Below are 15,718 nucleotides of genomic sequence, written 5' to 3'. Positions count from 1 at the left end.
ACAAGGGTGTTGGGGGACCCAATGATATGGTGGGAGAGAAGAAGGAAGCTTCCGAGGTTGAAGATGTTGAGGTTGAAGACGAGAATGAAGGAGATGACGCTGAGGTTGAAGAAGAGAACAAGGGTGCTGGGGGACCCATTGATATGGTGGGAGAGAAGAAGGAAGCCTTATGGGGTTGAAGACGTTGAGGTTGAAGAAGAGAACGAAGGAGATGATGCTGAGGTTGAAGAAAAGAACGAAGGTGCTGGGGGACCCATGGATATGGTGGAAGAGAAGAAGGAAGCCTTCTGGGGTTAAAGAAGAGAACGCATTAGATGACGCTGAGGTTGAACACAAAGAAGCATTCATGTTCTCAATCGCTTGTGTCGCTCTTTCTCTCGATGTGCGCATTATTTTGGCTCATATAAATTAGGCCTCCCATTTTAATTGAGCTAAAATAAGCCCATTTAGTCAAGTTGGAATCCACCCTAGTTCGGGTTTTAAATAATAACAAGTTTGGTCCAAGACAGGATTTGTGATAAGTCACAATAGCTCAATCCTCATCCGTCCTATGCAACAAATGTACCCTAATCTATGTTAATCGTAACCCATTATCCCACATTTTTCTCACATTTATTTGGGTCCAAGTTAAATGTCTTTGCGTCACTATAATGGACATAAACTTCATCATTGTGGGCCTTTCTCCTCTAAACTCAAGTTTTTAGAGTATACTTGAGGGAGAAATTCTATAGCGAGGGTGTCATATATGGACCCCTCATGTGAATATTCATATTAGCCATAGGATCATTTCATTAAACTTAAGTGAAGTTACTATTCAGATGAATCTTGTGACTAATATGAAGGTCTACATCTATGATCCATATATGACATCCTCACTATCGAACAACTCATACTTGAGGAGCATTGACAATTTGACCAAGACTACAAAATGATATTTTGTTTAGACAATGTTCCAAATGACTCAATTCATTTGGATTTGAGTGATAAAAGTTTTAGCCAAACGAGTTCAACCCATTTTTATCCATTCAAGGGTGAACCATAAATTCAAAAGAACTGGGCTACGTGTCTGTTAATCCAAGAAATACAAATAGGACAAGTCAAGAATAACTAAAGTTGAATTTTCTGTACTTGCAAGATACAACTATCATGATTGGATTTAGAAAAAATTGGCTCTTACGTACTAGCTCATTATTAATAGAAGAAAAAATAAAAAGTGAAGAAACTACACACGTGGTTGTTGGTTGAGGTGGGCTATTGTCGAAAGCCTAACTTTATGCGCTGTAAAAAAAACACATTTTTGCCCAAAGTTATACACTAGGCTATATAGCCAAGGCAACCAGCAAGTAGTTGTGGCCTTCAACACCTTGAAGGAACATTGCATGATTGCAATTATGATTGAAATGTACGTATAATGACAGCTAGTAACTAAACAGGTGGGTGGATTATTTGCAGCAATGGTCTCTCAACTATACCCCAAGTTACACTTTGGTCACTCAACTCAAATATTAGTTGCAGAGGTCACTCAATTAGGTGTTTTGTTGCACCGTTAGTCCTACCTCAAGTCTCTCTAACGGTAGGGACTAATGGTGCAACACAACACCTAATTGAGTGACCAAAATGTAACTCCGAGTATAGTTGAGGGATCATTGCTACAAATAATCTTAATTGAAAAGTCACATTTGCCCATCAATAATCTAAGAGATGCTTGCCACGTCATTATTTTAAACAGAAAAATTAACAGACTTGACGGTAGGACTAACGGTGCAACAAAACACCTAATTAAGTGACTTCTGCAACTAATATTTGAGTTGAGTGACCAAAGTGTAACTTGGCGTATAGTTGAGGAACCATTGCTATGAATAACCCTAATTGGGTGCTGGGTTGCAACTAATAGTGATTTTGTACTCTCTCTTTTTTATTTCCTTTCCTATGGTCATGGAAGTAATAAATAAAAAAATCATTTCACCCAAAAAAAAAAAAAATACAGGCTTCTTAGGAGCCATTTTTTCTTATACACAAATCATAAATTTATATATATGTAAAAATAACTCATTAAAATTATCCGGAGAAAAAAGTAGTTTGCACATGTCAAATTGTGATTTGTCTACAAGGACAAATGACTCCTTATAAGGACCCCCAAATTCTGTTATGTTGTGAGTTCAGCTATAGTATTAACCTTTTATTTTATTTTATTTATTTATTTTTTTAACAAAAGTTTAGGGGAGGGAGATGCTACCTCCATACCCAGGGCCAAAGCAAACCCCAAACCTTTACCCAGAAGGACTTAGGCAAAGGCCCCTATGCCCAGCAAACTTGTATGGATTTACAGAGGAATTTTATAGATTACCCACCAAACATGGAACTGATGGCAACGGGACTTGAACACTGGTGGGGCATCACACAGTGCAGGGACCTTACCAACTAAGCCAACCCATGTTGGCAGCTATAGTATTAACCTTGCCAAACAAAGTATATGGGAATTTTCATATATGCATTCTTCTCCAATATGGAGGTATTGATATAGAAGTACAAAGATATGTTAACCCCTAAAAGAGGGAAAAAAAAGAGGAAATAAATCTCAATTACAATAGGGATTAACATATCTTTGTACTTCTATATCAAAATCTTAACTAAATAATGACTCGCCGCACTCCCCCTCAAGTTGGCGTAAAGATGTTTCGCATGCTCAACTTGTCAAGCGAGACATAGAACACTATACTCGCCTTGATCAGGATATCTGCAAGCTTGTCTTCCAAATTAACAAACGAAAAACCAATAATCTCACTTTCCAAATTTTCCTTATCGAAGTGTCGTTAGAGCCTTCACTAGTGATGGGAGAAGGGACACCATTAACACTAGTCATGTAGGGATGGCTGGGCAAAATTCAAACCAACAACAAATAAGGTCTTTTCGTAAACCACAAGTTAAAAAAATAGACAAACCAACGCAAAGACCGCAACGGAAACACATGAGGAAACCCTAAAAAATAAGGTTAAGGCAAAGGCAAAGGCAAGGCAAAGTAAAGGTTGAAGGGAAAACTTTGTGTTGGGTATTTCTCAAATACATTTAAGGGTTAATTACAATTTAGCACCCTGTGTCTACACCCTTAAGACATATTAGCCCCTATTTTTTTTTTTTTTTACAATTAGACACCCTAGTCTTTTAAATTTGGTTACAATGTGGTTTTGCCGTTAGGGTTTTTGTAGATCTCACTGTTAGTTGCCTACATGGCACTATGGGGCCCACATCTTCGCTTTTTTTAAATTTTATATTGATTAAAATATTAAAAAACTAACTAAAAATAAGAAAAATAAAAATAAAAATAAAACCCCATCATATCTCTCTTTCCCAGCAACCACCACCCATATTAGCTTAGCCACGTGCATATTAGCTGTAATCTGTTGTGATGCTTAGTATTAATATTAAGCTTCTTTTCTACTGCAATTCATTCAGAGTAGTCTAAGAATCAGATAATATATCTAGAAGTTTCTTTTTCTCTAAGCTTCTTCTGCTTTTGCGTAGCCTTCTTTCTTCAAGATCAGCATGGTTATCACAATCTAGAACAACCACACTACAAAAATTATTGGCTTTATTATCACACATATGCTAATTAATATAAGACAGTGTTCTTGTACATAGATAAAGTAGAAGTACGTACTCAATTAATTTATGCAAGGCCTAGAAAAATGATGGGCAAGAAAGAAAAAGAAAAACTTGCAGATGTTCCGGTCAATGTGCACATCTACGCGGAAGGACATGTCGTCAGATTAATTTTGGGCTGAACCCTTCTGTCTTGAACACATCATCAAACAACATACATGTTTGAGAAATGTAGAAGATCTGGTTCAAGCACAGGAGGGCGGTATCTTTGGAATTCCCTGCCGTTGTAGCTCCACCATGACGCTATCAGTAGCCGGAGGCCTTAGGCCAAGAGGAAGAGGCAGCCATGGCTTCGACAAAACGTCTCCAATAGCTGCATCTATGCTCTCGTTTGACTGTTACATGAATATATAACCAAATCAGTACTGTCATAAGTTGTTCATACTACTCTAAGTCCCGAGTTTGAATATATCCCTCCTTATGTATACTAGATCGGATATTTTCTTTTTTTCTTTTGAAGTTTAGATACGAAGCAAGTGGGCCGTGACTTCGAAATTTATAAGAGTTTAGGCTTTTGGGTAATCAAGAGTTTAGGGTTTAGACTTTCGTACTTGAATCCTAAAGCCCAGAAATAACGCAAGGCATGCAATCACAATTGTTTTTTTTTTTTGGTTTCCGATTCAATCATGAAATCCCCCCTACAAGATTCTTGTAAATTATATTCATATATGAGAATAAAAATCACTAAGTCGAAAAGGACAAAAAGCCATAGAGATACTGACCGGGTGAAAATCATCGACGAGAGGGTGGGGCCCAGATTGTGGAGAGGGGACAGCGATGCCTGGGTCTACTTTGTACACGGCATGCGGTGGAATGCCTGGGATGGGTGGAGTGGGAAATCTCTGCTGCTGCATGAAATAAAATTCAACCAAAAGTGTTTTATATAAGCCAAAATAATATTCCATTTACAAATATAATCACATGCATATATAAAAGACGCCAATAAATAATATATATGCTGCTCCAAAAGTGTATTAATTGTACCAACAGAAAACACTCAGGCTAACTAGAACCTCCAAAACAGTAAGGAATGATTTGTTACCGTCGTAGTAGCTAGCTGCCTTGGAAAGCATGGTGTTCCTGGAGTTAGTGCATTTGGAACCTACACCAAAATCAACAATATATTTAATTAATCATTTTTTATTTTCATAGATGGTTTTTTCGTTAAACTTGATAATTAGATTATTATTTTGATTTTGGTATTTTATTTTAGCTGACACAAAATATATATACCAAAATCAGAATTTAATCTAACACCATAATTTATTTCAAAAACCATCTTATCTGAAGAGGACAATGGAATTTCAATTGAGAGAGAGAGAGAGAGAGAGAGAGAGAGAGAGAGTTACACGCTGGTGGTGTGGGGGAGGGTGGTGCCAATACGAAGCATCCGAAGGTGGAGGAGGAGGAGGAGGCCATGCATGTGCAGGTGGAAGAGGAGGTGGTATTGGAGATGGGAAATTATGGGGAAGATGCTTTGGCCACATGTGCATCATAGATTGGTCCATGGAGGGGTGGCCCCACACATGTAAAGGTCTGATCATCTGGTGGTGGTGGTGGTGGTGGTGGTGCATGGGTGGTGGTGTAGGGCTAGGTATGGGAGGGAAACCCATGGTGGGTGCATTGAGCCAATTAGGGCTGTTCATCATCATGACATCACTTCTACTACTCTTGCCTCCTCCTCCTCCTCCTCCTCCTCCTCCTCCTCCGCTGACAGCTGCTGCCCCATATATTTGTCGTCTCTGGGTCCAGCTTGCTGCCTCTGCCTCACGGGCTAGCAAATGTTTCCTATGGGATCGATATTTCTGCACATTAATATTTAAAATTAAATTATTAATTCTTCTTCTATCTTCTTCATCCATCTTAATATTCTAGTTTATTTAATTGGAAAATAACTATAAAGCAAATTCCAAAATTGTGAAAGAAACAAACTTATATATTAGTCCTAAATAGATTTTTTTTCTCTTTGAAGAAAACCCTTTTTCCATACTTGTTTTTGGACCAATCTTGGGGAGAAAAATTAAACCCTTTTCTCTAAACTGAATGAAACACCCAAAAACCAACAAAAACAAAAACTTGCAGATCTACTGACATTTTAGGAAGCCAGCAAACAAGCTAGCTGCATCGATGATGTGTGTTAAATGGGTCATCCATAATTATTTGAAAATAATTAAATTAAACAAGCTAGCTGCATATATATATAGATGAAAACTAGCTAGAGTAAGAGGTAGGAATAAAAATTGTACTTGAAGGTGGCTAGCAATATTGTGGCGAGTGAGACAATCTATTCCCATAAGCTCTAAAATCCTAGAAGGCACTGCCTTATCCACCCCTAGCTGCTCTACTGCTTGCACGAACCTCCTGTGCAGTTCTGGTGTCCAATCCACCTACACACAATTCAACAACACCAAAACACAACGTACTCTTACTCCCCTTTAAAATAATCCCTCAGAACCAAATAATAATAATAATAGTAAAAGTTACCAAATAATTCAAAAGAAAGAGAAAAGTATACTCATCATAACAAAAAAAAAAAAAACCTTTATCTCTCTCTCTCTCTCAATTATTGCACTTCATAAACTTGATAATTAATATTATTAACAAATGAATTCCAGTCACTCTCTGCGCCTCTTCTGCATGATTCCCGTGAATCCTTTGCAGTTCATCAAGTTTGTAAAGACCCCATGTGAGAGAGAGAGAGAGAGTACTTTCTATCCATAGCACGAGCCAGCTTCATAATAATAAATAAATGTATTTGGTAGTAATTAAGATTACCTTAACTTTTCGCTTCCCATGAGAATTCTTGGATTGCGCTGTGGATGATGACTTTCGAGCCAATTTCTGATCAGCTGATTCTTTGGGACTCGACGATTGATTGAGCAGCTGATTTTGTTCATGCTGAGATGCCCTAATTTGACTAATATTATTATTAATATTACTATTAGAGTCTCCTTTACTCCCAATTTCTTCGTGTCCTCCATCTCGATCCTGATCTTGAGTGGCAGAAGTAGTAGTAGTACTAGTATTACTGGAGCTCGAGTAGTTCTGATTATTTCTCGTAGTAGTAGCAGTTGTTAAACTATCCGCTGCTGCTCTGACAAGGTCAAGGTCCTTACCCTCCTCCTCCTCCTCCTCCTCCTCCTCCTGGTCTTCCACTTTGGACAAAGTCGTCTTTGCGTTATTATGATAATATTCGTCACCATGGTCTCGGTGAGCCGAAAAGTCAAGAATTTCGGAGTCCATCTCCAAATCGGGGAGCACGTCGCCGTCATGGATGCCGATGAAGAGGTCATCGAAGTCGATGCTGTCGAGCAGGTTCCCCATTCCCCCCGAAAAGTCTGGGAAGTCCAGCCCCGCCGACCCCACGCTATTCCCTCCATTGAAATCAAAACCCTCCACCTCACCCTCATCTCTACCGCCGCCACCTAACTGCTTCTCCTCCTTGAGCTGATGATGGCCATCCCTCAAAGGTGATAAAATAAGCATCAAGCAACCCTTTCAAAATCTCCAGATATATATTATATATACATATATTTATATATAATATGTATAATCTGATATTGAAAATTAAACGGCTCCTAGCTTACAAGCTAGTCTGCGCAAAAGATATAAGTTTATTCCATGAAAATTAGTTTCAAGTGGACTGGTAATAATTAGTACTGCTCGATCAGAAACTATACTCTCTGGTTTTTTCCTCTTTTTTTTTTCTGGGAACTAATTAGGAGAGATGAAATGAAGAGAGAGAGAGGAGACAAACAAAGTTGTATAATGGGGCTGGAGATGATGGTTTTGTTTTCTTTTTTGCAGCGTAGTGGAGAGAGTGAATAGAGGTCAGATGGATCTCAACCACAACTTGGGTTGAGATCTCTCTCTTAGATTTGTTTTTATATTTTTGTTTTATGTGAGATTGCTACGTACAATTTTTTTCTTTCTCCTGTTTATACTTGGTTTGTGGATACCCTTTTTTTGAAGATTTTTGAAAATCTGTCAAGCTGGCTCTCGTGAGCTTTATTTTATTTCTTTTTTGCAAAATTAAAAGCCTTTTTTTGAAGCTAAAAAGGAGGTGAGAGAGAAACTCCAAATTGGTGTCAGCTGGGTAGGACCGTTGGGCTAGAATTGGAATTGGATTGATATAGTGTCAGCTCATGTACATCCGTTTGTACAGTGTAAAAGAAAATGATCGATTTAGTAGCAGTCATGTGGATGACGAACCCGATTCACCTCTGTACTTTTATGGCAGATAATTATCTATCATGCTCCCTTTTTTCTTCTTTTTCTCCAACCGTGTAATAAAGATCATTTGGAAGTCAGTTGAGGTATGCTAGTTTTAATTTTCTTTGGACTTCCTCAACACAAATGTGACTGCAATCTATACGATTTTTTTTGGACAAAGTAGGGTCTTTTAACTATGTGATCACATAGAAAATTTAGAAATAATCATGCAATTCCATGCTCAAATCCACTACTCATAAGTATATATATGTTAAATTAACCTAATATGAGTTAGAAAAACCTGAAAAATGATCGAGGCAAAAGCTTGACATTTTGTTCTTAAGACCGTTTAAGGCCTATGGTTGATCGATCGACACTTGTGTCCTAGAATACAACAACCACATCCTAACAATTGTAGCACTCTAAATCATGAGGACCTAGCGAACCATGATTGTGCTGAACTTTCTTAGTTATGGACTCAATGAGACACCATAACAATTTCTAACATTAGTCTAGTTTGAATATGCAAGTGTCAAAAGTTACTACATGTGTGGGACTTACTTATTGATAGATGTTAGAGTCATTGTTCAAAGTATATGGCTTTATCGGATAAGGTAAGCTCACTTAAAAAAATGCATTATTTCAAACTTAGATAATCAAACCTTTTCAATTTGAATTTTCAATAATAATAATAAAAAATTTGAAAATTTTCCAATAGATAAAATTGAAATGAAAATAGATATACAATTATTATTTAGCTTTTTTTTGTTTTTTTGCATGGATAATAAGTAAAGAGAAACTAAAATTTGTACAATTATGATCATTGTTTATGTCTAAAAAGGAAAACATGGACATCCTTACTATAAGAAGCCTTGCCATTGATAACTGATTTGGTTCAAGATTTAAAAGCTAGGGAAATTGGTATGAGGATTTAGGGAACATATTTGGATAGTATAGGGAACATATTTGCGAATTTAATACTTGACATATGGGCATGAACTTCCTCAAGAAAGTTGAGGTTCCACCCTAAAATCAATTTTGTAATAGGGTGGAGTAGCTCAACCCTCCTTATAAGCCATTGTAAGGTTTTCTAACTTTCTAGTGTGGGACTTTTTACCTTCACATTCTCACATGCTCCTGCACATGTGGCGAATTTGCAACACGTGGACAAACACATATTGGGTGATGTGGAGCACGTGCGGCCGTTGGGCTTTCACACATGGGCAACCGCTTTGATACTATGAAGGATGTTGAGGGTCCACCCCAAAACCAACTGGCAATGGAGGGAGTAGGTCAACTCCTTATAAGCCACTGCAAAATTTTCTAACTTTCCAATGTGGAACTTTTTACCTTCACATTCTCACACTTCCCATATCGGAGCAAGTTCTTACCCTTGGCTCCCCTTGAGAAAGTATTTAATGAAATATTTTGGACTTACCTATGTGCTAAATTTCAAACACCACTTTTGACCATTGAAAGTATTAATAATTTTTTTAACAACAATGCAACCGCATTATAGAAAAGTTGAACACATCTCAATTTTTAATAGAGCAAGGTTTGGCTCCTTAAAATTAAGGAGGAGCTCGTCCTTAAAACCAATGGGGTTTTGACACTTTTCAAATTCCAGCAACATTGACAAAGTTTCAACAAAAAAAAAAAAAATTATTAAAAAAATTTAACACGTGTCGAAACCATATTAGTTGCGAAGAGTAGCTTCTCCTCAATTTTAAGTAGCCAAGCTTTTTTCTTCTTAATATTGACATTTGCTTGTCCTTATTCCCAACATTATAATACGTGAATGACAATGTTCCATTTCCCTCTCCTAGAATTAAACATGAAGAGTTTCATTCGCATGTCCTTAAATTAAATATACGAATGTCATTCTTGAAAGTTCATTGAGCCAGCCTGATTAACCCTTCACATGAAGAAATGTGGTTGCCACACAGTATGGGAATTAGGGGAGGCCCTGAGCATAGGCTGGCAATGCGGTTGTCTAGGGCCCCTAATTTTTATAAACCTCTATATATACATATGTATGTTACATTACAAAAAAAAAAAAAAAAAAGTGGCACCAATCGTGGTGATATTTGGTGACTAATGCTGGGGTGACTAAAGGCCATATTTTGGTAGTTCGCCTAGGGCCTCCAAAACCTTAGGATAGCCACTGCTTGGAATTGAAGAAATCCAAATGTTGTTAACTAAACAAAAAAACAAAAAAACAAAAAAACAAAAAAACAAAAAGGCAACTGCGCACACACACCTAATGAAGATGGTTTCTACTAATTGAGAAATACTATTACCACCCACCATATTGTTGACCCCGAAAATTGTGAGAATTCTATAATATGTCACAAAATTTATTTACCATATATTTTTTTATTAACTACTTTGAATATATATATTTAGAATGAAAAAAAAAATGTTTATTCTAAAAGATTAAAAAAAGGTTTTTATGCAAAGATTGTTTGTGCAAATTTCCTCTAGGGAGAATATTCGCAAATGATCTTCTCTTCTCGCGATCGTCTTATTCCTCGATCCGTCCAAAATAATGGTGGTCAATCGGAGAACACTAGTGTGGTGTTGGCCAAGGGCCCTTCGAAGCCCAAGTGAGTAAAATGGTCTCAAGGAGATGTAGATTTTAACTGAAAGGATGGAGTTTTCCTCTCCGAGGAGAGGAGGAGGCTCGGATGCCCGGGAGGCAGCGTGGTGCCGAGAGGGAGAGAGAGGTGAGAGGCGTGAGCTTTTGGGGTATTTTGCTAGGCTTTCAGAATTACCTCATGTGTGGTGTGATGTTATCTTTATATACAATCTCCATCTTTGGTAAGGTTTGTAGAGAATAATTCCTTATTAATGGGAGTTATTATTTTCCATAAATGAGATGACATGATAAAATCAAGGAGATTTGGTGGACATCGAATCATTGATTTAGCGAGATATATTCCCTATCTTAAATAAGGATAATTGGCTAATTAAATGAGATTTAATTAGCACAATTATTTTACCTAAGAAATATTCCTTCTTCCACATGTCACCTTCAGATTGGTTGCCAAAATTCCATGTTCCTACAAAGATGTTTATATATATATATAAGAGCTTCAATTGATGGATTCCTTAAATAAGTTTATTTGAAGGACACCCTTGTAGGGCCCACTCCGCATAGTATTTCACTAATCTAAACATTTATTTTGTAGATATTCATTCAAAGATCATCCCTACAAAATCACTTGAATCCGATATCATTTGACCACTCAATTACATTATTGAAATTTAAGTACTTTCTTGAAGCACCGGGTTCATTGATTTTATCGGTCTCAATTAGACACCTTAATGATTTTCAATTTGCATGATTTTTTGAAAGGATGATCTTTGAATGAAAATGTGAAAAATAGAAGGTTTGGATAGTTGAAATTTTTTTTGTAAGGTACCCTAAAGGGTGTCTCTCAAATAAAATTATTTGAGGGATCCCTCAATATATATTTAGGCTACCCTACGAATTGTTTTTCAACGATCTTAACTGTCTATTTTTCAATTGTTTATTCATAGATCATCCTTGCAAAAAATCAGAAAAATTGAAAATCATTAAGGCATCTAATTACTAGCAACAAAATAGATGAATACGATGCTTGCAGAAAATACTAAAATAACAATAATCTAATTGAGTAGTCAAATGGTTTCGGATTGAAGTGATTTTTTGCATATATGATTTTTGAGTAAATATCTAAAACTTAGACAGTTTGGATCATTAAAAAATTAATGTGTGATGGGCCCAACAAAGATGTCTCTAAGCTTATTTGAGGGATCCCTCAATAGTATATATATATATATATATATATATATATATATATATATATATATATTAAACGTTAAAATATTAATGATTTCTGAAAAATAAAACGAACAGTAATGATTTTCATTATCCATCCTATAAGATTTTGTTGCAAATACCCATATACATGACTGATGGGGGCCAACGCACTGGAAGACACGTATCAGCCACTACTCGAAACTTGTGTTGGGGTGGTAAGGGCATCATTATCACGGGTATTGAAGCCCCAAGGAGTTCATTGGTTCATGGGGTTTGCTGGGAAATTTGCTTCTTTTAGTTTTATCATTAAAACTAATGGTTTTGCAGTTTAAATTGTTAATGATAAAACTAAGGGGTTTGCAGTTTAAATTGTTAACAATATTTAATTTCGCACTCAAATTCTTTTATTAGATTTATTCCTCAATTTATAATATTATAAATAAATATGTTAAGGACCTTTTATAACATACATCCAGAAATCCTCTTCAAATTCCTACAATTTTAGAAGGAAAAAAGAAAAAAGAAAAGTGTTACATCTGAACATATGGGCGTGACTTTTTTCGGTTTCTTTATTTTTGGAATGAGTCACAAAGACTCTTTGGGTTCTTTGTATAGTTTTCACATTTCCTTTTGTGAGAACTTTTTGCATATCTTTTGTGAGAGTTTTTCATCTCTCCTTTGTGAGAGTTTTATTTGTATTGTTATGACTTGGTTTTTTCAAGCTTTATCTCTCTTTGATTATTCTGAATTTATAATTTTAGTTGAGATGCCTATGCTAGAGTTTCTTCGATTCTATGTGATTGTTAGTTGAGACGTACCTGATTGTCTTAATTTTGATGTTAGATCTCTCCGTTATTATAATGGCCCTTTGTGACTAGTAATTTTTTTGACTGAATTATAAATAAAAAATAAAAAATATGAGCGCGACACATCATGTAATTTGAAATTTTACTTAGGAAGGGGACACATATGTTATATTTTTTTTTCTTCATTATTAATTAAGATGCCTTACATGTAGAGGATCCCAAGAAAAATGAAGATGGTCCCTAGTCAGCTTGACTCAACTGAAATACAGAATGAATGGTGCACAACAATTTATTAAAATATAACATCATTCTTGGTAAGGGCTATTACATCCATCGCCATCTACTGGCTCGTGTCATTCTTGTCTTTTCTTAGTGCTGCTGGTGCCGTCCCTTTCACCATATGTGTCCTTGTCATTTTACCCTTTGCACAAGGATCATCAAATTTGAAATGGATAATTTTATAATATTATTATGTTGCTTTTCATTTTATTATTATTATTATTATTATTATGATTATTACAACTTAGAGGTTTTTTTTACAAGATAATTTTATTCATAAAACCAAAAAGGCGTATGCAGAGAGGCACATGTACAATAGTTTCGTTAAAACCATTAACTAGGGCATTTGCAACTCAAATTATTTTTTGAGAAGTTATTGTTAGTGACAAGACCCGTTCCGAATTTCTCGGAATCCGCAATGAATCCTGTAATATTCCCGACATCATACCGATGTCAGGCCCACTTATTAGTTTCAAACATCCTCTCCCCTTAAAACAAAAGAAAAGAGAGTCGAGACTTCTACCGAAATTTTAGCAGAGTCTCCCTTGAAAAACGGACTTTAATAAAATTTTCAACATGTTGAAAATGCAGTTAATAATCACCAAACTTCAGCATGCACAAAATACGTTACATACAACAAACAAACGGGCCTCTGGCCTCATAACCAAACATTTCTAAAGCGTTCTAGCTTTGGAACTCATTTGTAAATCCATGCACTTGCAACACTTAACATAACAGTAATTAGAGAAGACTTTTCTTCTCCCAAAATTCATTTCCACACTTAGAACAATACACACACAGCTCAAACAGTTTATTTTGCGACTGCACCTAGGTTATACCACAGGCTACCTACGTACCCCTTTGTGAGAGATCAAGCCACACGTAGTTCTTAAGTCAACAATCACGATTCAGATAATATCCGATTATTTAAAGTATTACCAACGATTTAATTTAGATTCGTTTACAACATCAAATTCGACAAGGCACAGACTAAGCACCTTACAAGTTCCTTTACTTTTATAAGTTCTTTCCCACAACCATACCTTATCCAAGGTGTATGTTGCCGAACAACCCTTTCAAAACCACAAATCAAACGTTCATGCCAGTGCAGACTACTCACGAAGCACAAGTGCAAGAATCTCATCTCGAAAACAAATCCACATATCTATTTAGTATATATATATATATATATATATATATATATATATATATATATATATATATATATATATATATATATATGTACTTATAACAATACACACCTCACACCATCATCATGTACCAGGGAAAAATAATCCAATCCGAGTATCGTTTGGCTGAACCACATGGAGGAATCCTCAACAACCATGTGGCCAGGGACGAGCTGTCCAACTGGGGGACTGCCTAACTAGTACGCACAGCAGAATCCTCAATACTCGTGCGCTTATGACAAATCCTATGCGCGCAAACTACCCAGCTATCCATTTCCATGTATCCAAGTATCCATGTCCATTGTTTCCAAGTATTAGTATCCAAGGGGAGGTACATATGATAGTACACATCATGTACCGGGGAAAACAATCCAACAGGGGAATCGTTTGGCTGAACCACACGGAGGAATCCTCAACAACCATGTGGCCAGGGACGAGCCGTCCAACCGGGGTACTGGGCTCACCAGCATGCACAACAGAATTCTCAATACTCGTGCGCCTGTGACAAGTCCTACATGCGCAGACGACCCCACTAAGGGTCGATAGTAACACCCCGACAAGGGTGCCCGGGTTCCGACATAACCAAAATATATCCACAGTTTTCCAAGTATCCATCAATTCTAGAATTAGTGACCAAGGAAGCCCACACGTTGGAAAATCCAATGCCACGTGTGGGTATGGTGACCAGGGAAGGTACTTACATAAATAATATTTCCTTCCTTAATTCATTTTTCCCAAATATTTATTCATAATATAGAAAATAAACTCTCAAGCATATATTCCATAAAGACCCAAAAATAATTCAAATAGTAATCAAAACTTATTTACACTTAATTTCCATAAAATACTATATTCCACAATTAAAATAATAGACTTTCATAAATAACTCGATGTCACCCAATCCATATACTTTAATAATAATAATAATAATATTAAATAATGATAAATATGAAGGAAACATGCATCTAATGTTTAGGAAATAGACTTTACCACAACCTATATAACAAAAACATTCTAAATGGCGGATTCATTTTGTTTATACTAGTTGAGCTAAACCTTTTTCATTTTAAACCAAGTATCTTAGCCTAGTCTCTTTAAACACAAATAGAAAAGGGAAAAAGGGAATAGATCTTTACCCTTGATGACATTTTCTTGATTTCTCAAGAATGAACACTTTTGTTGGAAAGGCTTTTTTTCTTTCTCTTGATTTTGACTCCTTCACCTTAAGGCTCCAAGATTGGAGTCCTCTACCTCACCACACCAAATGCTCCTAGAGATGAAGAGAAGGCAATTAAGAAGCATGGATGCTAGTCTACTTCTTGATTGGACCAATTTTTGGTTTATAGAAGATGAGATACAAAGATGATCACTCATCAACCAAAGTAGGAAACCAAACACCCTAGCAAGGTTTTCTACAACACTTAGCTTATATAGGAGAACACAAATTTGGGTGGGTATTGAGGCTCCATTTGATCCACGGGTCATGTCATCTTATGCCACTTATCCCTCGGGCCTAATAGCCTTTTGGGTTATTTTGTCCATGTCCTTTTAAATCATATTTAAAAGCTCAATTCAATATTTCTATATGTCAATATTAATTCCATAATTAATCTTTTAATTATAATTTAACTATTAAACTATAATTATAGTCTTACGCAATTTGACCCGGTCGAACCATTTGACTTTGGTCAATTGCTCCAGTCAACATGTTGACTTTTGATCGTTGACTTTGACATTTGATTATCAATCATTGACTTGTGTTTCCC

General features: G+C 36.2%; 1 protein-coding gene across 3 annotated transcripts; it reads right to left on the bottom strand.

Moving 5' to 3' along the window:
• Positions 1 to 3,572: 3,572 nt before the first annotated feature.
• Positions 3,573 to 7,535, bottom strand: LOC110761620 (putative transcription factor GLK1). Of its 3 annotated transcripts, none has more exons than XM_088251246.1 (6): positions 6,436 to 7,535; positions 5,907 to 6,047; positions 5,010 to 5,465; positions 4,703 to 4,762; positions 4,383 to 4,505; positions 3,573 to 3,995 (listed from the first exon to the last, which is right to left on the bottom strand). In XM_088251246.1, exons 1-6 carry the CDS (start codon positions 7,144 to 7,146, stop codon positions 3,846 to 3,848), a joined length of 1,641 nt encoding a protein of 546 aa, XP_088107372.1. In that variant the 5' UTR covers positions 7,147 to 7,535; the 3' UTR covers positions 3,573 to 3,845. The 3 variants fall into 3 exon arrangements, with proteins under 3 accessions (XP_088107372.1, XP_088107371.1, XP_088107373.1); XM_088251245.1 differs by having other exon boundaries at positions 4,383 to 4,508; positions 6,436 to 7,527; XM_088251247.1 differs by lacking the exon at positions 5,907 to 6,047 and having other exon boundaries at positions 4,383 to 4,508; positions 6,436 to 7,534.
• Positions 7,536 to 15,718: the final 8,183 nt, after the last annotated feature.

This window comes from Prunus avium, chromosome 3, assembly GCF_965620075.1.
Source record: "Prunus avium chromosome 3, drPruAviu1.hap1.1, whole genome shotgun sequence".
In the NCBI taxonomy this organism is placed as follows: Eukaryota; Viridiplantae; Streptophyta; class Magnoliopsida; order Rosales; family Rosaceae; genus Prunus; species Prunus avium.
The sequence above is the reverse complement of the archived record's forward strand: the minus strand, read 5'-3'. Positions and strand labels throughout refer to the sequence as shown.

What these genes read in the sequence shown, in the direction of transcription:
- LOC110761620 (XM_088251245.1), bottom strand. Translation starts at nt 7,146, where the DNA reads ATGCTTATTTTATCACCTTTGAGGGATGGCCATCATCAGCTCAAGGAG. An exon ending in GGCAGCTAGCTACTACGACG is followed by an intron (nt 4,509 to 4,702) that starts GTAACAAATCAT and finishes TATTTCATGCAG; the next exon opens with CAGCAGAGATTTCCCACTCC. An exon ending in TCGTCGATGATTTTCACCCG is followed by an intron (nt 3,996 to 4,382) that starts GTCAGTATCTCT and finishes TTCATGTAACAG; the next exon opens with TCAAACGAGAGCATAGATGC.